This window comes from Thermobia domestica, chromosome 1 (assembly GCF_964235325.1).
Source record: "Thermobia domestica chromosome 1, izTheDome1.hap1.1, whole genome shotgun sequence".
Lineage (NCBI taxonomy): Eukaryota > Metazoa > Arthropoda > Insecta > Zygentoma > Lepismatidae > Thermobia > Thermobia domestica.
In genome coordinates this window covers 244,322,105-244,346,950 of record NC_137454.1, presented here as the reverse complement: position 1 = coordinate 244,346,950, position 24,846 = coordinate 244,322,105, and the positions used below count along the sequence as shown (strand labels likewise).

Here is a 24,846-nt window from a genome sequence, read left to right as displayed (position 1 = left end):
CACTGACTGTCCTTTTATGTTACTCCTTTGGATTCTCAAACTCCTAGGTATTACTTTCTTCTCCATACACTTCTGCAAAAAACCCACTTGCTGCTCCATGTTGATTTCTCTCCTTCTTCTGTTTTTCCATTTCTCAACAGCCCTTTTCAGCTTCGGGCCCATTTCAAACTGACACACAAACATAGTCAACGTCTTGCGAATGAAATCAGAAAAATAAAAACACTGCTGAACAAGACTGCACTTATTTAATATAAAAACACATTTACACGTGACGTTTCGATCTTCTAGCCAAGATCCTCATCAGACGTACACTGAGTGATACAAAAAATTACTCAAGTATATATACACAATTCATCTCCCTATCTGCTCTCTCATTGGCCCGTTCAAACAGCCAATCAGAAGCGTTGAAAACTACCTGAACTAACCAATGGGACAACATAACATTTTACCAAAAAGGAAGTAAAGCTTAGGCCAGTTATGGACTGTAGGAATAATTATTTGGAACCGCTAGAAAGTGAATTGAAACCAGTGTTAGAGTGGGTAAGAGACAGACAAAAGACTTTGGCAATTAAAGACTACAGAGAAGTAATAAACTACCGTCAAATGGGGTGAATAGAAACACATTTTTGGCTATATGAGTATATAAGTTTGGTGACGTTAAAGATTTCGCGTATCAAAGTATTCCAAAAAAACTGGTCTTAATATGCTAATGAAGTTAAGTAAACGTCATATTAATTTATCAACCCCACTTTTCTTCACCTTGATTTTTCTTAATGTTTTTATTCACCCCATGGGTAGGGGTGAATAGAAACAATGACTTTATTTTCATTGTTGTTCCTTTTATACTACTGGAAAGGTAAAAAGAAACAGTGTGTTTGTTGAAACGAATTATTTATTTGATATCTGCAAGATATAAGTTCAATAAGACCAACATTTTCTAAGTTACAAACTTATAAAACAATACAACGTACAAAGTAGGTACAAACGACCATACAGTTTTGATGATATTTGAATAAAGACTTAACCGCTGAAATTACTAGGGAAACTTATCATATACTTAAAGCGTGCTGACCAACTCCTAATAGGACCCAACAGTTTCTTCACAATATCCTCATGTAGTAAGAACGGTTCTTCAAAAGTTTCTGAAAATTTCATTGTTTTTGGTGCTCTTATAAAACACTCCCATATATCCACCATGTTCACAATTTCGCACTGGGGTAGTGAATAGCCTCACCGAGTATTTTAGTTTCCCATAAACCTTTACCACAGCAAAATCACCAGCTTTAGAAAACCATCATCTAGTTCGTGATCGTCTGGAATGTTGTCTTCTGGAGTGTTGCCTTTATCCTCTTCCGACAATACACGGGTTAAACTTAAATCTTTGTCACTATCGTGAAGAGAATAATAGTCGAAGCTCTCTGATGACGAGTGTTCTACATGCATCAACTTTCTTGTTCGTGAGAGATCCGTTCGTTCCGTTGCTGTCGGAGTAAGAGAGCCCAGCTTGAGTTTCGTTGTGATTTGATGAAAGTATCATTTTCAGAAAACGAACCGAAATTCTTACCAGAAACAACATCTATTCTTACTCTCTTCTTCCGTGTTTAATTTTTTTTATTATTATTATTTTCTCGCATGCTCTTGAGAAGACCCATAAGGGAATGGTCTACAGTCTGAAATGTTTCTTGCTGTTCTGCTTCTTCTCGTTCAGTGTGTCTTTTTGGCAGCATCCTCAGTACTTGGTCTCGAGAAAGGGGAAAAATTCCACACTTTTCAAATCCAGCCCTTATATTTACCTCCTTCAGTTTGTCTTTTTTTTTTTTTTTTTAAGAAGACGGAAATTTGTTCTTAGAGATGGTTGATTCATTCCTATCAGGTCCTTTTTTCGCTCCTCAAAAATTTTCCACTCCTCAAGAAGTGTTTCTATTCACACCATTAATTAAAAATCATAACAATAACCCAGCAAAGTTAAATTTTGATTACAAATAATTTACAAAAGGAAAACTTTTACTATGAACCTCATTAAATGAAACAACAAACTACAAAATAGGCATATGTTCAAACGCAACAAATATGAAAATGTCATACTTACCAAGAAAGTTTGCGGAGCGCCAAAATACCGTGTAGGATTTCAGTAACATATTGACACTGCTGCCATCTACCTCAGTGTTCCCAACTCACTAAAACATTTTGTCTCTGTTGTGAACACTTTAGCCATATAAGACTATGTTAAGAAATTTCAGTGTTGTTGATTAATTTATCGTCCAGATAAATCCAAAACTAATCTGGGAGTGTTTGTTTCTATTCACCCCCATGTTTCTATTCACCCCATTTGACGGTACACCAGTAATGCTGAAATTAATAATGATTGTATTTTGTTTAGTTTAGATGTTAAAGCCATGTTCCCTAGTCTAAAGAGAAGTGCTATACTTGATACAATTAAGAGAGTTATGGGGGGAGAATGTGTTAAAGGCTGGAAATGGGAGAAAGTTAGGAAAGCCCTCAACTTAATATGGGAGTTTGGTTTCTGTAAAGTTAAGAATGACATATATAATATTAAGGATGGTTTAAGTATAGGATCTAAGATAAGTCCGGTATTGTCTGATATCATTATGAATGTGTGGGAGAAGGATGTGATAGAAAAGGGGAAAGAAAAGATTCGATTTTTATGTAGATACGTTGATGATTGTTTTGGGATATGGGAAGGATCAAAAGAAGAGTTGATAGAGTTCGTTGGCAGTATTGAAGATAAGGAGAAGGGAATAGAATTAGAACTAGAGACAGAGCAGGGAGGTGTATTATGTTATCTTGACATTTTAATGAGTAAGGAAGGGAAGAGCATTAAGACTCAATGGTATCAAAAAGAATGTAGTGCTGGTATTTATTGTAATAAGAGAAGTAATGTAGATAGAAGTACAAAAGTTAATTTCATAAGAAATATGTTAGAAAGAATTTCCAAAATTTGTAACAAAAATGTAGAAGAGAATGTGGAAATCTTTAAAAGACAGCTCTATGAGAATGGTTATAGTAAACGGGATATCGTTAAAGCATCTGTGGTCTCGGGGAAAGGTAAAAGTGGGGAGGACAATGAGGGGGTATGGAAAGGCATTATAGGGTTAGGAGAAGATAACGAGATTTTAAAGAATATGTTAAGAAAGCAAGGGGTCAAAGTGTATAGAAAAGGTAGCAGAACGTTGTTGGACATGGTCAAAAGCAAAGGGAAGAAAAAAGAAAAGAGAGATCAGAAAGGTGTCATTTATTGTATAAATTGTAAGGATTGCGATATGAAATATATTGGTGAGACGGGGAAATTATTGAAAGAAAGAATTAAACAACATAAAAGTGATGTGAAATATGGCAGAGAAACTAACGCAATCTTTAAACATGTAAAAGAAAAGGGACATGATGTTAACTGGGAAGAAGTTATTGTACTGGAACGGGAAAAAAGATTGTGGCCGAGAAAGTGGAAAGAGGCCTGGTGGATAGAAAAGGAAGGGGATGTAAACTTAATGAATTGGACCAAAGGTATCACCATTAATAAAGAATGGAGAAATATTATTGATAAATACAGAAATATGTATATGAATTAATGTATTCAATGGTTGCCTGCTCCTTGTTGTTTCTTTCTGGTAAAATGTTATGTTGTCCCATTGGTCAGTTCAGATAGTTTTCAACGCTTCTGATTGGCTGTTTGAACGGGCCAATGAGAGAGCAGATAGGGAGATGAATTGTCTATATATACTTGAGTAATTTTTTGTATAACTCAGTGTACGTCTGATGAGGATCTTGGCTAGAAGATCGAAACGTCACGTGTAAATGTGTTTTTATATTAAATAAGTGCAGTCTTGTTCAGCAGTGTTTTTATTTTTAGATTTTTTTAAAAAGAAATCCTGCAATTTGGGTTGGCTTCAGCGTGAAAGTCCAAAAGCTCGTAAATCTTCCACTGATTACGGTGGAGATGATATTCTTGGACATAAGGAATAGCCAAGGCAAATCAATTCAAGTTTTTTTTTCTATTCCTGAGTTTTCTGTTCTTTTTTTTAAAAGTTTATAGCTCCAAAACTATGGAACCTAGCGTAGTCGGGTCAACAAGACTTCACTTAGGAACTAATATGTGCCCTATCCAAATATCTATGTTTCTGAATCCTGTGGTACTTCCGCAACAATTTTTATGGAGGTAGTTGATGAGTACTTCAAATTAATATATGCCCGTAGCCAAACTCTCTCAATAAAAATTGTTGCGTGAGTATCTTAGGATTCTGAAACCTGTATTTTGGATAGGGCACATATTAGTTCCTAAGTGAAGTCTTGACCCGACTACAGTAGGTTCCATAGTTTTGGAGCTATGGACCTTTAAAGTACATTTTTTCATGTTTTCGACAGCCTATAACTCTGAAAGGAAGCATTTATGCACCCAGGTTGGTCTATACTTTTTGTCTTATCTTGGTGTCAGGAATCACCTCCCAAACGTTGTCAGTGTTATTTTAAACATCCTGTATATCTCGTAGCTATTATATATTAAAAATGCTGTGTTCTAAATCATTACGTTTGTAGGTTATATGTGATTTTCTTTAAAATTTCTTCAATCTGAGCAAAGTACGGTATTTACGGTATTTGATTTCTTTCTTGCAGAAAACTGTAGAATCATTACGATACTAATGGAGATAGGATGAAAGGGCGAAACTTGATGTGATCATAACATAGGTCAATGTCATACAATCAATATACTTAAACCTCAACATCAAACCAATGAACACTCTCTCTTCGAAGGTTTTCATACGTTATTTCAGTGGCATTGCGTGTATGCTAAATAGGATTCATATAGGGCAGAGGTGGCCAAACAGTGGATTGCCAATGAGTAATGGGTAGGTCGCGGAATTTCTTGAAGAAAAAGTTATATTATCTGAAAAGAAATGTAGAAAACGAAATACTTCAGCTATAAGTTGATATTTCATGAAGGCAAGAGTGAAAATATCTGGTACCTTTCTAATGAAGAAAAATGCCCTTGTTTGAGAGGTGCATTCTTCATCTGACAGTATTCTGTACTTCAATTTATCTTTGTGAAGTAGACTTTTCTTAAAATAAAATGTAGTCGAAATATAGAACGTTTTTGATCTATGAACATTTAAACTTCTGCTGCCGTTTGTGCGTGATAAGTTACCAACCGTCTTTTCTCAACTTTCTTAAGAAATTCAGTGCAACTTTTTAACTTTATACACTATATACGTGGTTGATCAACAGAGATTCTAGCAGTCTGTTACAGATCACGGGATCAAAACGTCTGGCCACCCCTGGTATAGAGAAAAGCAAAAATCCTTACTAAACACTACTGCTGCAGTGTTATCTTCGCAGGTACTACATGGTTGACAAGGCAATGTGGTTGTTGTAGTAGTTTCAGTAGACCAAGTTGTGCTTGTTCCTGCTGAAGTTGTTACTCGAGGCAATGTTGAAGAGGTACCTCCTGAATCTTTAATAATTTTGATTCTGTCTTCAAAATGAGGCATAATATAAGAGCCATTTCCACTAAATTTCTTTCTGATGGCTTCTGTAATTGTGAAACCTAAAATTTAAAAGCAATAAATAAAGTTATAATCATAATAAACAATTTTCATAAGAGAATGAATACCTTATTACTAGATATACATAGTTGTACACTCAAACAGAAAAAGTATTTATCTCCTGACTCCATTAGGTCAGGTCCAGCACTTTTTGGTGATATCGCAAACACCTGGACAGACGCAATTCGACTTACACTCTATATTTGAACCTGGAGACGGCAATTCCTAAGCCTGTCGAGTAATGAAACAGGCCTTTGCTGTGCAGTTGTAGATGACAATGGCCATAAATAATGAAGTTGTGGACAATAAAGATTTGAGAAAAGTGAACCTACATAATAGTAAAAGTTTAAGACAAATTCAAAGAATACTATATGTAGTTTATCAATCTATAACAAATTCTAGTAACATTATTCATCAAAAGAGGCTATCCAAAAGCATTATCATCAAGTGCTGTAGGTAAATACAGTATTTTCAAGCCGGAATTAACTTTTTATTTTCAATTGGCATTTCGTCATGTTATTATGTATACAAGAGGACTGTATAGTGGAGAACAAAAATACATGTCTAATACATAATAGTGTTGCAAACTTTAAGAGTTATTTCAGGTTTATTGCTACAGTTTTGAAGCATAGTTTGCAAATAATGGTTTCTTACGAAAGTAGTTCCAAAGAGGGTTATATTAACCTGAAGTACAAAAATATGTACACTGACTCAAGAGTGTTGTCAGAATATAAGAATGTCTTTCAATAATTTTGTGAAAAATATTCTGAACGGAATACTTTCGAAACTAATACAATATATTTCACATACTAAAAGGTTTCAAACATGCAAACAAAAGAATACCAAAGTGAATTAAAATAATCATCAAAGAATCAGTCCTAGAAGAGAGAGGAAATGAAAATATATAAAATGAACTGTTTTTACGAGTTCTATTCGTGATCTGGTAGTCAGCATGCGCAATTTTCACGTGGAAAATGAGGATTCGATTTTTGCCCACATCAACTTTTTTTTTAATTATTTACGTTTGCTTTTGTCATCCAAGAACAATACTTGAAAATAGAAAACCTAATAGGTATGCAAAAAATCTTCAAATGCTAACATCAAACAGTGTTAGAGTAATGGCTTTACTACCTTGTTATATAGGCAATGGTTATGCTAGAGACTCACTTCTATAGCCTTGATCCGTACAGAGTGCATATTAGAAAAATGAGAATTTCCGATTAAAGTATTTTTGTAGAGAACATTCCTAACTTCAAGTACAAAAATATGTAGGCTGAAAAAGTGTTAACTGAATATAAAATTATATTTAGTAAGTTTGTAAAGTATTTCGATCCGATTAATTCCGATCAAGGATCATTGCTGAAACAACGTGTCTCTTCAAATTACTCTTACAGTTTCCAACACTCTGTTACATTATACTTAAGTATAATGTATCATGGTCCATAAAAGTTTGGAACCCCCTGTATATTCCTGTTCATGCTTAGCTTCGGAAAGACCTATTATGTTTTGGGTTTAGCTTTAAATTGTAATATTTGGTCAAAATAATACCATACTTAAGTAGTGTCCATAAAATTACATATAAAGTGATATTTTATTAATATTCAATATTTTGTTCTTATCATCATGTTATGTGGGTTCAAAGGTGTATATTTTGTAATTTCTTATAGGTTTTGTACTATTTTCAAGGGGATTTTAATGTACGGGATCTTCGCAAGAAAACTCAAAAATAATTAATTCTGTAATTTCTTCAAAAATTTCATTTTGAAATTCGGTCATGATGTCTTTTGGCACATCCCTTTGTTTAGGTAGCAATTATTTTCTCATTGGAGCAGAGAAATCTCAGTTTCGTTTGAGGCTCATTCAAGATATTATCATTGGTTCGGCTTCTTTTGATGTGTGGAGATTTAAGGTGTTATCCTTTTGTTGCGTCATCAGAGAACCAATTAGAGCTCTTCTCCTTGTTATTCTTTGTCTTGTTACTAAAAGCTGTGTTGAAGATCGGACAGGCATTTTAGTTCCTCGTCCATAAACTGTGTAAAAATTAGGAAAATTACCACCAAGATTATTCAAGTTAATGTGAACTGTGTTTTAGTGGCTGACTAAATTGGACTAAGTGTTGGGAATTTAATTTTGAAACGCTCAATGGACAGTGTAGCAGATTACCAAAGCAAAATTTCCTTGGGGAAACCGATTGGTGTGGCAGCCATAATGATGTAGAATGCCAGGACACTTGGTGTAAGGTATAATATTTCTTTTGAAAGCACCACTTCGATTTTTGGATTAAAAAAAAGAAAAAAAATTGGTGGAGAAAGCAAGTAAGTAAGCTATGATTATTATTATTCAGTGAGACTGACAGGATACAACGAAATCAGTGGTTTAGTGCTCTTAACCTCTAAATTTTGTTTGGAACAAAGTAATGGCTTCCTTGTGTGAAATGGTAGTGTATGATATCATCATGCAGTTTTAAAACTAAAGTCCTGTTTCCCTAGAAACCTGCGATCACATCCGTCTGTCATGTGAGCTCGGATATTACGCGGATTAGTCGGGGGGAAAAGGGATCTCAAACAAAATGATTTGGTTGTCGCAATAGACAGGTTTGCGCTCCTTATGAGATCCCAACATTATGTAGCAACATTTCAATAATGTAATTCCAAAAAGGAAATACTTCACTTGAAACTACAATTGATTTTTGAGAAAACAGAGATACTGTTCCTGAAGTACATTTTTTTTAAACCTCTTTTGTCTTGGTAGTCATAAATCCCAATGAAACATGTACGATTCCCAGTTACGTATTATATTTACTTTGATAACCTGGTGCAGATATACTTTGTGCATCATGGTAGTTTCTGACAACAGATTTTCTTTTAATAACTCGCGGAAGTTATCCTATCCTGTAAATAGGAATACAACTCAAACATTTAATACTATTCTGTCTGAAATTAAATTTTATTCTGTTTGGTTAGAGTAGTAAAGTTGACATCCTTTACGTCTTTGAATTTCAGATGTGATGTGGGCTATGAATATAATTTGAGTGTTATATGAGTGATATATTTTCTTGTTATAGGTTAAATTAATTTAGATTAGATTAGTTTCGGTTAGGATAGGTCTAGGTTAAGTCTACTATATGTGCTGATATTTTAATTTTGTGTTATTATATGTCTGTGAAAAAAAGAAAATTTAGGAAGGAAAGACACAGAAAGGTGACAATGTTCCATGCACAGAGGGCAGGTGACCAAATGTGTATAAATCCTGTCGCCGGAGTCACTGCTCAAAGGCACAAGAAAACAAAAATAAAATATAGTAAATGTGAGGAGTTCTAGCCCACCAACCACCTTATTAACTTATTGTATAAAGAGAATTGATTACGTGTACTGATGTCAGCTTAAGGTCAATCTGCCAAGAATCATAATAATTCTCAGATGTCAACATATTTTATCATTATTATTAGTACTATTCAATATATACCGAGCGAAGTAGCTCAAGTGGTAGAGCGTTGGCTTCGCATTCGTGAGGCCCTGGGTTCGATTTCCGCTGCCGACCATCCTGACTGGGGTTTTCCAGGGTTTCCCTCAGTTCTACCAGGCGAATGCTGGGATGGTACCTACTAAACAGGCCCTGGCCGATGCCTTCTCAAATCCTTTCCATTGTTGTTGTTGTTGTTGTTGTTAGATATCCAGTGTAAAATGGCCTCTGAGCTGTATCTGGTGGTTGTTAAATATATATATATATATTCAGTAAGAAATTTTGATGAAATGCAAACATTATGTATATGTTGTCAGATTCTTCCTGTTGAACTTAAAATCAAATATCAACTTATTTTGCCAGTGGTTCATGCAACCTGTAGAAGCATTTAAAAAATGATTTTTTTTTTTTAAGTTTTCATATTGTTCAAGATAGAGTTGTAGCATCTGTATAAACTAAAAAGGGGTTTTCTCTAATAAAATGTAGAAGTTGTAATCTGACAATTTTTTTTTTTCAAATAGAATTGGGAATTTAAAATGTGCATTAATCCCGAATAGCATATACAGTAAAATCTAGATATGTAGTCAATGTGCAAAATGCATGAGCAGTATCAGAGGTATTTTAACTTTCAGTGGAAAGTGAGATTTCACAAGTTGCGAGTAAAAGTGTTCTTGGTGCGACCGACATAAGAGACGACCGAATACTGTGAACTTTTTTATTTTCAGTTCTTTTCAAAATTTCAGTTTGGATTTTTTTTTCCGTTGCGCTAAAAGAAATTATGTTTTGGAAATTGTGGATTTTTTTTCCTCTGGTAGGGCCATTTCACACACAAAACATCAGATTGTCCGTAGTCCTCATTGTCAGCATAACTGGAAGGTCGACATTCTGTGTCGGTAGTTTGTGGTTTGCAACCTTTTTCACGAGGGGTTGCGGATGACGGACTGCAGGCCTGGATGCCGAGCTGTGGGTTTTTGATTGAAGAGGCTCGGGAATAATCTTCTTTGGACAAATTTGAGTTCCATTTTCCGGGGACAACTGGTTTGGTGAATGGATCAGTGATTGTTGGTAGCATGCCTGCACGGGGCTCAGTAGGTTCGCGACCACCAGTCAGTGATACATTTACACAGTCCTAAGGAAAGTGAACATCATTCCACCACATTTATTTTATATATATATATATATATATATATATATATATATATATATATATATATATATATATATATATATATATATATATATATATATATAAAGTAAAAACTATATACATCTTGATTACCGTTATCTAGTCAGCCTTCTTGGTATCTATAGCTGGCAGCCCTAGGAGCCTGTTCGTCAGTTAAGAATATGCTCACGTAATGCGGCAGAAGTTGTCATGAGTAAAGAAAGGTCGCCAGATCAGTGTTTCCACTTTGATACTTGTGACACCATATCGAGTGATTCGAATGGGATGGACTGCTTAAACAGGTTAACAGCAGTTAATTCAGGCTGGACGCATAACGCAAAGTAGAACAATTATAGTAAAAAAATCCATGGAACAAGAAGCAAAATACAAGTCACCAATTTCAAGTTCATTTACCCCCTCTTGAAATTTTTTTATCTTTTATTTTTTTGTAAAAGCACTAATAACATTAAATCTTTAATATGTTAAAAATATTAACGAGTTTCCAATGAAGTTGAACATCAATCATCATTATTAACCTTAACAGGTTTCACCTCAATAGAGCTTCCAGACGTCCAGGTTTAGCCGGGATAGTTTCAGATTTACATAATCTGTCTTTCCTCCTTCATTCCTTCTAAATTGTTAAAAGTTCCCTATGTTTCCAGTTTTCTACAAAACATAAGTTACTATTCATGCAATTTTTAATAAAACCGCTTTTATTAATCACCTGTAGTGAGTGTTGACCTATTACTTAATTATGATATTTCAGCAAAAGGCAAATGAGTAACTATGATTATACTGCAAATTGTCATAGGATGTCCTAGTTTTTCGGATTGAAAACTTGGAAACTCCAGCTATAAAGGACACATACAGAAAAAGCCAATTTAGACAAGTAGTCAAGTAAGGTGGCCAAGGTTTTTGGCTTTTATTTATTTATTTATTTAAATTGGGGCGTTTATTTATTTATTTTACAGTTACCTCTTTTTTTGTTGCACAAGTAAAGGCCCCAATCCAACTATTCAACGAAGGCAAAACCTTTCTCCAATTTAAATATTGTAACATTCCCACCCACCACGTGCTAGTCATTACAATAGTCAAGACGACATTTCTAGTGTCAACAAACTATCTCGAGAACCGAAGAGGATGACATCAGCGCCAATCACAAAGAAGGTCAAAGACATCCTAAGTTTGTGTATAAAAGAAGTTGTAGCACACTCAACGGCATCAGTCTTCCTAGACTGGTCATCTCTAAACTCTCTTAGTTGCGTTGAGCCTTGAGAATCTTCTAACCGCTCTCTTGGCTGCATTGAGGTTTTGAGAATCTTCAAACCATTCTCTTGGCTGTATTGAGCCTTGAGAATCTTCTAACCCCTCTCTTGACTGCATTGAGCCCTGAGATTCACGTATACCACTCTATCACTGCTAAATGACTGGGTTAAGGGACATATATAGGTCTCCGAACCAACATTGTGTAGAAATACTATATTATACTATCTTCTGTACTATACTAAGATGAGGGAGAAAATACAAAGATTCCATGTACTCAGTTTCTACTGACAAAACATTACAATATGTACTCAATTCTAACTTAATTATAATACGAAACTTCAATAATAGCTGTTCCTGTATTTAAATTCTTGCACGCTAAATAGCTACCTGTTATTACTAAGATACAGAATAGCATCCTTATTGAAGTAAAAACTCTGAATAATTCATGTTTACTACCGTTTGCTTGTATCAGAGTCGAAACTGACATTCTTAATGCTTAGTCTACGTTCATACAGTATGAGTATAGATTTCAATAATTTATAATACATACCAGCACCTATAATCTTAGCCTCATACTTGTTTAAATATGAACCAAGCGCAAGGGAAGATGGCACAGCTATAGTGTACAAATTTATTGCTTCTTCTTCTTCAAGTATAGGTAATTCGCATTTTTGGCACGTTACATTCAAGCTATTTAGTTTAATAGTTGAACCCTTGTACACGTATTCAATCTTCATTCCTTTAAAAGAAAGAAAACCGCATTTGAAATTCAATTTCAGACTAGATAGTTCATAATACAAGTTAAAATTTATCATTTTACAGTTTTCTAATAAACAAAAACATAAGGGAAATTGAACATGCATTTAACACGAATTTGATGTTTGATTATATTGTTCTGGTCATAATCATAATCAAGGAAATTGATTATGTCCTTTTTCAAGGTGGTCGGCAAAAGGAGAGTAAACTATTTTTCTTTGTATGTAACTCAAGAGCCAATAAAAATACGATTCAAATACTTTCCACCAACAACAAAGTCGGTAGGTACTACCTAAACTAATGGTCGAAATAGTTGGATATTGAAATAATAAAATTGGTCCAATGTAGTTTAAAGACTATATTGGCCAACCAACAATCTGCCATCACTTATTTAGCATTCTCCCCTCTCTTAATAGCAATTTCTTCTGTGGTCTGGAAACAACGTTCCTTAAAAGTAGTTCTCGTTAAGACAAAGACAAAACCCTCGTTAAGACGAAGTGAGTGAGAGTATTCATTTGATGATGTGCCCTACTCTGTGATGATGTAAGAGGAAGTTACTTTAAACAGGTGTTGGAAACAAAGTACAGACAAATAACATCTACATTAGTTATGTTACTTTTCGTTTTTGGACTTTCTGGACACTATCTCCTTTCTGTATGCTCGTGAATCAGACAGGGACAAACAATCTCTAATAGCTATCATATAAAGTGCACGGGATAGGAGCCCAGGTCGTAACGTCAGGCAGAAAGCCAGTAATAAGGTATCTCTAGCACAATAAAGAGATTGTAAATTGTCTCATCTTGCTGCCTTCTACAATTTTGACGTTCCAATATTCTCGCCCGTTACCACAGCAGTCATTCCATTTCTTGGAACTCTCGAGGAAACAAAATATCATATACGCAGGTCTGTTATACATCGCTCTCTTTCTCTCAAGGATTGTACAAGGCAACCTTAGATTATGTATTGGCTCTTCCTCTTTTACTGCTTTGTTATTCGTTGGTTAGAATACCAATAACTGTTATAAGTACTATGCCAATCACAGAAGTGAGAGAGAAGTAAAAGAATTTCCCTTGTTAGTAGGTATTTCAAGCCAAAACATTTCGGACAACAGAGAACGAAAAACAAGTTCTTCAGTCGTCAGATGGTTCCTATATCAATAGTCCCTAAATAATACATACTGGCAGTTTTGTAGTTTTAGTGGTCCATTTATATATTATCGTTGGCAGCATTTTCTTTTACGTCTGTAGCGACAGAGATTTATATTGTGGAGATTGCGGAGACTTTTCACTGCTCGTGGTAGTAGCGACTAAGTAGGATCTCAATTCCATATGCACTGTTCTACCGAGATTTTGTTATATTCAGAAATTGTGTTCGAGATCCGACATTTGGCTTAAAGCCTTTATTATAAGGTATATTTTTTGTGTATAATAAAATTTTGAAGCAATTTGTCTATTTTTACTAATTTATTAGAAGAAAATCATTGAAAAAATGCATTGCCAGTAGTATTTTCCACCATATTCTCGTGTTGACGACCTTGAAGCGTGACATCATAAATTTCCATACTTGTGTTGATGCCTAAAACAACTACACAAAGTCAAAATGTCTGATATATTTCAATACTAAAATATTAATAGGTACTTTGTATTAGAATAAGCAGTTTCTTCCATTCCTCCTTTTCTGTAATTTTACACCAAACAATTCTGCTTTCTCAAGACATATTGGAGATTCAAACGGTGTAAGACTGAATATTCTTTATACATAATGCATATTTTGTATTTACTTTAAGCTTGATTATTATTTAAATATTATTAATATCACTTACTTGTTTTATATTTTTAATATCACCGTAGGATAGTTTGTATCTACAACAAGGATGGAAATTTATTACAATAGAAGGACACAATATTAATGCACTGAAAAGTTCTGGGAAATAATAATAATAATAATAATAATAATAATAATAATAATAATAATAATAATAATTATTATTATTATTATTATTATTATTATTATTATTATTATTATTATTATTATTATTATTATTATTATTATTATTTAATAATAAGAAACACTAGGACTTACCAAACACCTGCAAGAAATCTTTTTCATTTGATGCACATTGCTCAATGAAATTCCGTAAACTACTTCCGTTAAGAGTTACTTGGTATACGTAGTCATCTTGCTTGACAACATTTAATATCTGCTTCAAACTTATACCTGAAAAAACATATTTTATTCAATCTATTGCGGTTGCACAAAGGTAAAAATACATATACAAAAGTGAGTTTCGTTTCGGTCTGAGACTAAGATAGACTTACAAACTACACGGATTTGCAACGATATTATTTATATTTATTTGATTGTTTATATAATATTTAAAACACAATTCTGACCAGAACAAAATGAATTATTTAATAACTATACGTTTTTTTGTTACAGTTTTAAGGACATAACGTCCTCTTCATCATTGTAAAATTGAATTGACAATTAACATGTATTAACAATGTCAATTATATGATATTGTTACATATTATACATTTAAATATATATATATATATATATATATATATATATATATATATATATATATATATATATATATATATGTAAACAACAATTAAAATGGTAATTAAATTACGGCAATTACTGTACTTATGTTTATTAAATAATTCATTTTCTTCTGGCCAGAACTGTGTTTTACGTAAATATTATTGTGATTATCCAGAACCATGGAGTTTATTTATTTAATATATATATGAGCACTTCATGTAGGGCTACAATGCCTAAGTTTGGCATGATCGTAGCTTTTCAGAACTAACCGACAGGAAAATTGCCAAAAGTGAATGTTTTTAATTTTTAGGGGGGACTAAAGGGGGAATGAAAATTTTCTCCATGTTGTTTAAATGGGACTTTTTTGGGATCTATAATCTAAAGTTTTAGGTACTCAGAATTAAAATAAAAACTTGAAATTCGGCATGCTTGTACGTTTTCGTTAGCACTACCTAAGTAAATCAGTAAAAATAGAAAGTTCAGAATTTAGAGTGGTTTTATGGGGAAGTGATTAATTTTTCCCATGCTATTTATAGGAGACACCTTTTACACCACCAAATTATTGAGCACTTCCTGTAGGGCTACAATGATTAAATTTGGCATGATTGTAGATTTCGGAGACAAACCCACAGAAAAATTGCCAAAAGTGAATATTTCTATCTTTTATGGTGTCTAAAGAGGGGATGAAGAATTTCTCCATGTTATTTAAATGGGCCTTTTTTTGGACCTATAATCTCATGTTTTAGATACTTAGAATTGGAATAAAAACTTCAAATTTGGTATGCTTGTACGTTTTCGTTATCGTTACCTAAGTGAATCATCAGGAAAAAAAATTGTACCGTAGAGTGGTTTTATGGGGAACCGAAAAATCTTCCCCACGTTATTTATATGGGACGTCTTCTACACCCCAAAATGTTTAGTCACTTCCGGCAGGATTAGAACGATGAAATTTGGCATGATTGTAGCCTTCCAAGACTAACGGACAGAAAAATTGCCAAAAGTGAATATTTTTCATTTTTAGGGGTCTAAAGGGGGGATGAAGCAATTCCCATGCTATTTAAATCGGCGTTTTCTTGGGATACATAATCTTATCTTTTAGATAATTAAAATAAGAAAAAAGAACGGTAGAATTATGGGTTCGAAGGCACGAGGCCGTAGGCCGAGAAAAGACAATATGTGGAGGCGGAGACCCCGGACGGGCGGATTCAGGAAATATGAAGAGCAAGTTCACGAAATTCAGTGTTGATGCAAAGGCCGATAGATAAGAAGTGCGAGGCAGTAGGCCGAGCAAATGCGGGGGTCTGGGGGCGGACGCCGCTATTTGCAATTATTGGCCGACTTGAGAGTCGAATTGCCTGATTTATATTGTTAAAAATTGAAATAAGTTAAAAAATTAAATTCAGTGTAATCGTGAAATAAGTGTGTGGTATGCCAAAATCGGGAGAAGTATAAAATTGTCATAGTAGGGAAGTGTCAAGGTCAAAATCGGGGAGGAGGTCCAGCGGGACGAAGAGGGTCAGCTACCCAGTTGATCAGGGTGTAAAAGTTGAAAAAAGTGAAAATAAATTAAATATAGATGAAAAGAATAGTTGTTGATGAAAGTGTATGTGTTTATGAGTAAATGTTGATGTGTATGCTAAATGTAAGATGAACACTTTTCACTTTAATCACTTCCTCTTCTCCACAACACTCCAAGAGATGTCACTAACGAGATCAACGCTGAACCCATACGAAATTCTGCCCTTCACCTATCTGCTTTTTCTATCTTGATCTTAATCTTGAATCCAGCCGTGGGTACTAATATTTATTATGAGGCAGCCATAAGCTAAGACCTCTATTACACTTTATTTGTCGTAAGTTGATATAGATGTTAGATACTCTTAAACGATTATCCATTCATATTTTGAACTCTGTTGTGTCCAGCAAAATCCTTGGAATAAGTTGATTAAGAAGCACTGACGTTATTTGATTATCGTAAATGATTATCGTAATAAGAAGATTGTTAGTTAATTTCTGTTGCTTTTTTTTACAAATGCCATATTTGGATTTACGGACTAGTCAGACCAAATTCTTTATTTTTATGTAAAATTATGAACATTGAAATTATATGATTTATTAGGCCAATGCCGTTTTTGTACCAACATAAGTTTGTTTCTGTTTCTATCTTGATTAATATCCAGCACTATCTAAAATTTCTTCTTTTTCTTCTGATTTATTTTATAAAGTATCAAAACTTTCAGCCAACTTCACTTTTCAGAAATAAATTTTACATATGAAACTTAGGTACAGATTTATACCATGATCAAAAATGATCATGCACGTAACAATTAACGTTAATTGTAAAAAATCAACTAAAACAAGATGCATAAATTGAAATAACAATAAATAATAATAATAATAATAATAATAATAATAATAATAATAATAATAATAATAATAATAATAATATGCTGCAGTGACACGGAAGTGGGGTACTACAACTTATAGAACGAAGAAACGAAGACTATGTGGGAAAGAGAATTGGAAACCTGAAAGTACCTGGTAAAAGGAAGAGGAGAAACCCAAGATGAAATGGAAGGAGAAGATACAGAATGATCTAAGGGAGAGGGGATGGAGAATAGAAGGCACTCAGGATAGATGAGAGTGGAGGAAGATAATTAAAGATTGAATCGTCGACCTGTATAAACATGGGGAAAGGCGAAGGTAAAGATGAAGCAATATACTATTATTTCGGCCATAAAAATCCAGAAATATTCTAAAAATACCTAAACGCATACAATAATTAACTTTTAATCTAATTTTTGCAAAGTGTATGGATGCTTTTGCAATATTCAAGGATATAATACGGTTTATTGTTATCACCATATTAGCAATAATATTTCAGAGAATAAAAAGAACAATTCGTTTATTTAAATCCATATCCTTTGAAGATTTTTGTATACAAAACTTAATATGTAAATGTATATTTTTTTTCATAATATCTTATTCAGGAGAGATGGATTAAAACCCGGAAATTCCTCGTTGTGTACGTGACTACAGTGGAGTATAATGAAGAACTGGATCATAGTCATGAAAAATAATAAATTCTTCTTTTGAAGGATTTTCTATGCTCTCTATTTTTGTAAAATTTCACTGAATAAATTAAAGTAAAAATAAAAAATATAAAGAATTTAAAATATGTGGCTAATAGTATTTACAAAACGTTTTTAAACTAAACTAATAACTGCTTCCAGGTCTTTTCTAATTGGCCAGAAATCTGGGGTGCAGTTATGATATTAAATACGCTCAAATTTCTCTGCTATGTTAAAGGTCTTAGAGTTGCAATGGGGCAGTTTGAGCCTTCCTATTTCAAATATGGCCCTCCTGGCCCTTCTGTCGATATGTATTCCCGCACTCCCTTGAATAGGGAGGGACAAGTTGCTGTTCCCAAGATCTTTTAATTGTTGGATGCGGAAGCGTTGCCACATTGAATTATTTCACGGACTTCGCTGTGCACTGTCTTGTCAATTCTAAGTAGCTTACGATCTTCACTCGTCAAGACCAAACGACTAAATGACAAATTGGCAACACAGCCCAGGGAATTCACTTGTTTTTCCTAAGCAAAGGGAGAGTTTTCTCAGTTAGAGGATGGTGGGGGTAAAGCCGAAGTATGTTTCACATATTTTCCGAGGGCACACTTGAATTAGAAAGGCTCTAGTAAAGCGTTCGTCTACATACAAGAGATATCTAAACTCGCGAATTCGATTCTCGGTCTCAATCGACTTCGAGCTTCATTAATGATCGAAAACCCATATGAGCACGAGTCCTGTAAGTGGGTAGCTAGCACCAATGAGGCTACAGAGTGCAAAAACGAGCGAGAGCAAGCCTCATTGAGGACAGTGAGCACGAGAACTTCCTTTCAGTGCGATCCCATTGAAGTTAATCAGCGTGAGGTAGCTAGTGTTGCCCAAGAGATCAAAAATTTCTCCTCTCGAAAACGAGAGAATAAATTTTTAAATGATCGAAAACAAGTAGAATATTGTAATGTTTAAAATGTGTACACAGTCTTGATTAAAAATTCGTGGACCACCCAACTTGCTTTAAAAGGTGATATTCTCGCAAACGTATATGGGATAGCTTAAGTGAAGAGCTCAATGGCCAAAGAAAATCCACACTTGTTTGATTTAATTCGAACTGTAGGCCACAAGGCTTTTCGAAGAGAGAAGGGTGACCAAGATTTTTTTTATAAGACTATACATTAAGAACATTTTTAAACATTACGATTATAGTTTCGAGGCGAGACGAGAGATTTTATGACTCTCGCGGATAATACTAGTTCATCCAAGTTTTAGATCTCAAACACTGTTTTATTGTAACATCATTGTATAACAACTATAAATCGATAAAGTGGTTGTACGAAAATAAGAAGAGCATTTATCAACGTTTAAAGATTCGCAAGTCATTACACTATACACCCCAACAAAAATGTTATTGTATCTCGCTTTAGATGGACTGCTCGTGATGCGGAAGGATTTTCATAAATTCCAGATGAAATTAAGGAAAACAATCGGAGCTTAAATTTTGTACATATTGTAAGTTTTCAGAACGAGATGAGAGCTTTTTTAGACTAAGTGAGAAAGAATTCATTAAGAATTGAAATACTACGAGACTTTTACAAAATTTACGAGACAAAACGACAACGCCTCATTTGCTGTTTTGTCTCGTCTCGCCAGCAAAACTAGAGATTGCTCAAGTCCATGGGCGTCTCTGGCGGGGGGACGGGGGGGACGCGTCCCCCCCCCCAATATTTTGAGTGACATAATCTAAAATTTCGCTGAGATACTAGCAGTTAGATCATTTCCTTTGATGTCCCCCCCAAATTTTACATGCCAGAGACGCCAATGCTCAAGTCACAATGAAGATAGTGAGCCCAACTTCGAGAGAGTGTGTCTTGAGCTAGCATAAGCGCGAGTCTTATTGAGCACAGTAAGCGTAAGACAGTGCAAGTCTGAATAAGTCATGATTGCAAAATTGGCATTTCTAATACATAACCACCTGAATGGCACCCTTCGATCTCCAGTGAGGTTGGAAAGAATTCTCTTATTCTATCCCTTGTCGAAATACGATAAAGAGGTTCGTCCAGCATGTACAGAATTGGTATCTGTATAACCCTAATGGATAAAGGCGACTAGAGTGTGGTGCTGATGACATTATCTTCTCTAAGTACGGAGCATTTTCTTTACAAAATCCATGGGACCCTCTCCTCTGATCTAGTTGCTAGCGCGAGCAGTTTTTATGTACGGGGTCTCGAGTTCAATTTTCTGTGGGAGAGACTTGACAATTTTGAATGTATTACAATCATTCGAACTCTACCTGAAATTATAAGTCACATCTCAGAGACACTCGGTGCTGAAAAGGGACACTAACCTATAATCCAATAACAACCTATAGGTTACATTATAAATATTAAATGGTTCACTAACCAAAGAATTACAATGTTATTTACAACTACTACTTCTACTTATAATATAAGGAGTTTGAGAAGTGAAAGCAAGAGATAACCTAGTAAAGAATATTAACTTACTTTTTTGTTCATTAGGCACAAGAGAACCAGTTATGTTTCCCGCTGGTAGCAAGGCCATACTGATGTCCCTATCATATTGTGAAGCTGCTAGAACCATAGACTCGGTAATAAGATTTCCCAGTAAACATTCTTTTCGACCACATTCTGCAATCTCCATTTTAAAATTAGACATTCTCAAGGTGTTCCTTTCTGCTGCTATTTTGTCTTCCCATGTTTTTATTCTTGATACAACATCATCCTTAGCTGTAAAGAGAGAAAAGAAACTATATTTATAATGATAAATAAGGAACAAAATGTTATGAAATGCATTGCTGGTTTGAATTATCTAACGAAGAGCAAACAAAAATAAAATTGTTTGGTTTTTTAAAGAAAGTTACCAGAAGAAAACTCACTCTTAAGAGTAAACCCTGTTGTAGATTTTTACATAAGAAATGATGTGCTAAAAGGTTAACTGAATGAAATACTGAATGTAAACAAAATTATAAAATATAAATAAAATCGCTTAAGTCATTTCAGAAAATATAGTCCGAAAATTAACTCAAAAGTAAACTACTTGGTGTGATCCCCCCCCCCCTACACACACAAGAATTAAACAAAAACATGTTTAAACAGTATTTGTCACCGGATTTTTAAAAAATTTTGTGTCACAAGCTTTGCCGAACAGTAATACAAGGAAGTATCGTGGACACATTCAGACGAGCAAGTACAACCAAAGAATTCGACTGAGTACATTCTTCCAACTTCTGGGAGAAAAATGTTTTCATACAATATATTATATTTAATACATCAATTCAATGCTAGAAAATCTGATTCAAAGCACATTCCTTATTTGACATATAATATTGACGGAGTAAGAAAACAGTGTTTGGATACATTTTACATTTTATTGCTCGACACGATCCAAATTTCATCATAGTCGACATCATAGATTCCGGAGACAAACAACTGGTTTTATTTCTCTGTGTAAAATAAGTTATGTACATTAAAAGAAATTTCAACATATAATCTAAAATGAAGTGAAATTTTTGAGTTTTACGTCCCACGGTTATGCCGGTTAGGCTAAAGGAGACGGTGAAGATGAGAAATGAATGAAATGGTGGAATGCAGAAAATGGGAGGAAACGGAAGAACCTTGAGAAAACCCAGGAGCACGGTGTTTGTCCACCACAAAGTCCACATAGTGCGAGCTGGGATAGAACCAGGGACCCCAAGCACCGAAGGTGAACGCTCTACCACTGAACCATCGCGCCCCCAACATATAATCTAGTCTATTCAACAATGGTGCTGTGGTGACTAATAAGCTTAAGATTATTTATTGACACTAAGACATTATTGCACAAATACACGTAATTCAAGACAATAATCTTTTACACTATTTCCAATAATCTATGATAATTTACATTTTAAGATCTATATTGTCTTAATATTGATCTAAGTTCGAATTGTTATTAAATTTTAACAGCGGAAACGAGATCTTATCATAATCTTTATAATGGAAATCTACAGAGTATATCTTAAAAGGAAAAGAATGTTATTCCGTTTCACATATTGATTACTTCCATACTGAATATTTAATTCGGGGCAAAAAATTAAACATTTTTTCAGTTATTAACATGAAAATGCAATGAAGAAATGATTTAGAAAGAATATTAAACCATTTAACACAAGGCGTGCCTCTCAAATTGGTAATAAATAAAAATTAAAATATATAAAACATTAAGGTTATATTTAAAGAAGGTATGTTGAAGTTGAAGGTATAGGTTTCTTAAAGTTGGAAAGAAAACAGTCATTAATAACAAAACTGGAACGAACACCAATTTGGTCCGTTATAGCTCCCCATAAACATCGAAAGAAAGACCTTTTCCAAAGTTCATATTTGGTCAACAATTCCAGTTTTCGATCTTCAGGAAAATTAAATCGCTTTCCGCACAATTTCCCAATAATTTGTCCACTACATATGAATAATTGTGACTATTTTTAGCTGCGGCAGAGAGTTATTGAGTTCGTATCATAACTAAGTCTCCTTCCTTGAGTTCGATATCGGGTCAAAATGTTTCTATTTGACATGTATTAGCAGGTCACAATATTCGGTACTCATGATATTCAGTTCCCGCGGCCATGGATACAGTCTTTTAAGTGACTCATTTGCTGAATAGCATAGGAATAACTTTGATGCACATTTATTTATCGCAGAGCAAAGATAAACAACAAGTCTTAAACTTCCTTTAGAACACTGCTGCGCTTCACATGATTGCGTTCATACTGTAGGCGTACAATACGATTTAATGCCCGACATAGACGCTCGACCAAACCATTCACATGCGGTTTGGTATTATATGAGGATGTCATATAATGCTTAATTTTGTATTTCTCACAGAATTCCTTCCACATCTTGGAAGTGAATCGCGATTCTTGATTGATTATGCTCTAAAAACGGTATTGTTATATTAACCATATATATCTATATCTATCTATCTATCTATCTATCTATCTATATATATATATATATATATATATATATATATATATATATATATATATATATATATATAAATCGACAAGATATGAAGATTTTTCTTTGCAAGGATTCATGTTAAGTAAGTACTTTTCAAATATAATAAATGTAATATGTTTATCATATTAATATCGTCATCCCGTTCAAAGGGTTAATGCCCTGTCTTCGGATTAGAGGAGTAAGTAATATCAGGAGAGATATGGTTTATTTTTTGAGGGGTTTGGATAGTTTTTCGGTTAATCATTAGTTTTTCATTTCTTTTTATTTTTTATTTTTCTTTTATATTTGGAATATGGACAAAGATTTGGAAGGTTCTTTCGGCCAGGGCTTATGTTTCGTAGCATTCCGGCATTTGCCTGGCGTGACAGGGAAACCCTGGAAAACCTTAGTCTGAATGCCCGGACAGAGCCTACTCGACCTATTGCTATAGGATTGTTTGGGTGTTCGGTATGCGTAAGATGGGTAGATGTCGGATGAAAGTTGTTCGGATCTGTAGATGTTCAGGATTTCAGGGTCTATGGTAGCGGGGTCTTGAGAAAGATGGCGCAGGGTCATGTAATGTTGGAGAGGTGAATCCTGATGAATTGCCGGCGCGTCGTAGTTATCATCATATTGGAAATGTCTAGGATTATGGGGTGGGCGGTTTCAGTTCTATTGTTGATGTATTTTTGGCGAAGAGTTTCCAGGTGTAACAGGATGGGTGGGGAATCTATTCGGTCGTAAAGTTCTCTCGTTGGGCTGGGCAAGCTTATTCGGCATGCGAGGCGGAGCGCATGCCTTTCTAGGATGGCTAGTTTCTGGTAGAACTTGTGGTTTGCTTAGGTCCATACAGTGTGGCCATAGGTGAGACCAGGTCTTATGAAGGCATTGTAGGTATCAATGGTTATATGTGTATTGAGTTCCCAGGTTGTGTCAAATAATCTTTTCAGAAGGTTAAGTCAGTTTCGGGCTTTTGATATAATGGTTTCCAGGTTAGGTTTGAGTCGTATGTGATTCGAAGATAGGTGAGTGTGTTCGTTGGAGGGATTCGTGTATAGTCGACGGTGATATCTAGGAGTCGGGATTTTCTCCGGATCTTGGTACGTGTCTTAGGGAGTAGGAATACTATGTCTCGGGTTTTGGTAGGATTTATCTTTGGGCGCCAAAAGGAGCACCACCGGACAAAGGTATCGATGCTGGTCTGTAGTGTTTTGTTTATTTGTTGAATGGAATTGGCTGTTGGCAGGAAGGCTGTGACGTCTGCGAATGGAAAAAGGTTTGGATTATTTGGAAATTCCGGGAGATCGGCAGCATACAGTATGTAAAGGGGAAGTGATAGCGCAAAACCTTGCGGAACTCCACAATGAAGGAAAATAGGGTGTGAGAAAGCTTCATTGATGGTAACATATGCTATTCTGTCGGTTAGGAAGGAGCATATGAGCCGGATATAGTTGTGTGGTAGGAAGAAATTGTAAAGTTTGTGAATCAGTCCAGGGTGCCAGACTTTGTCGAACGCTTTTTGAGGCATGAGGGTTTTGATTAGCTAAATTGGTTGTAAATTGCGCTGCTAAGACGTAGGACTGATCTATGATTCTGTAGTTGAATCGAAAGCCTGCTTGCTCTCGTGGCAAGAGATTTTGTATGGATAGATGGGTATGTAAGCGTCGGACTAGAATGCGCTCCAGTATTTTGCTCAAGGTAGATGTGAGTTGAATGGGTTGATAGGATTGGGGGTCTTGGGGAGGCTTTTTTGGTTTCAGGAATACTAGAACTTTGGAGACTTTCAACTCAGTTGGAAAGTAGAAAGTTCTGAGCATTAAGATATATATTGTACAGAGGAGAGAGTACATGGAAGGGGTGATTCTTTGATATGGCGTAGGATATGGAGTCAAGTAGTGGCGCGGTGGTTTTCTTTTGGGTAATGATGTTATGGATTTCATTTGGTAATATAGGAGCTGTGAGGGGATCTTGTTCATTTGCGGTATGATAATTACTCGGGGTTAGAGTAGGTGAGTGTGGATCGCATCTTCGGTCGG

The 24,846-nt window shown here is 34.8% G+C and overlaps 1 protein-coding gene across 2 annotated transcripts in view; it reads right to left on the bottom strand.

Annotated features, from left to right (window-relative positions):
- The window catches only part of LOC145667354 (apyrase-like), a 155,222-nt gene that overhangs the window by 8,208 nt on the left and 122,168 nt on the right, over positions 1 to 24,846 (bottom strand). Inside the window, exons 7-10 of one of the 2 annotated variants that reach the window (XM_081734909.1) lie at positions 20,318 to 20,560; positions 14,287 to 14,421; positions 11,999 to 12,187; positions 5,318 to 5,557 (exon numbers count right to left, since the gene is read on the bottom strand). In XM_081734909.1, the coding sequence (XP_081591035.1) occupies positions 5,318 to 5,557; positions 11,999 to 12,187; positions 14,287 to 14,421; positions 20,318 to 20,560 (807 nt within the window). The remainder of the gene's footprint in view (positions 1 to 5,317; positions 5,558 to 11,998; positions 12,188 to 14,286; positions 14,422 to 20,317; positions 20,561 to 24,846) is intronic. The other variant, XM_081734911.1, reaches the window with a different exon arrangement.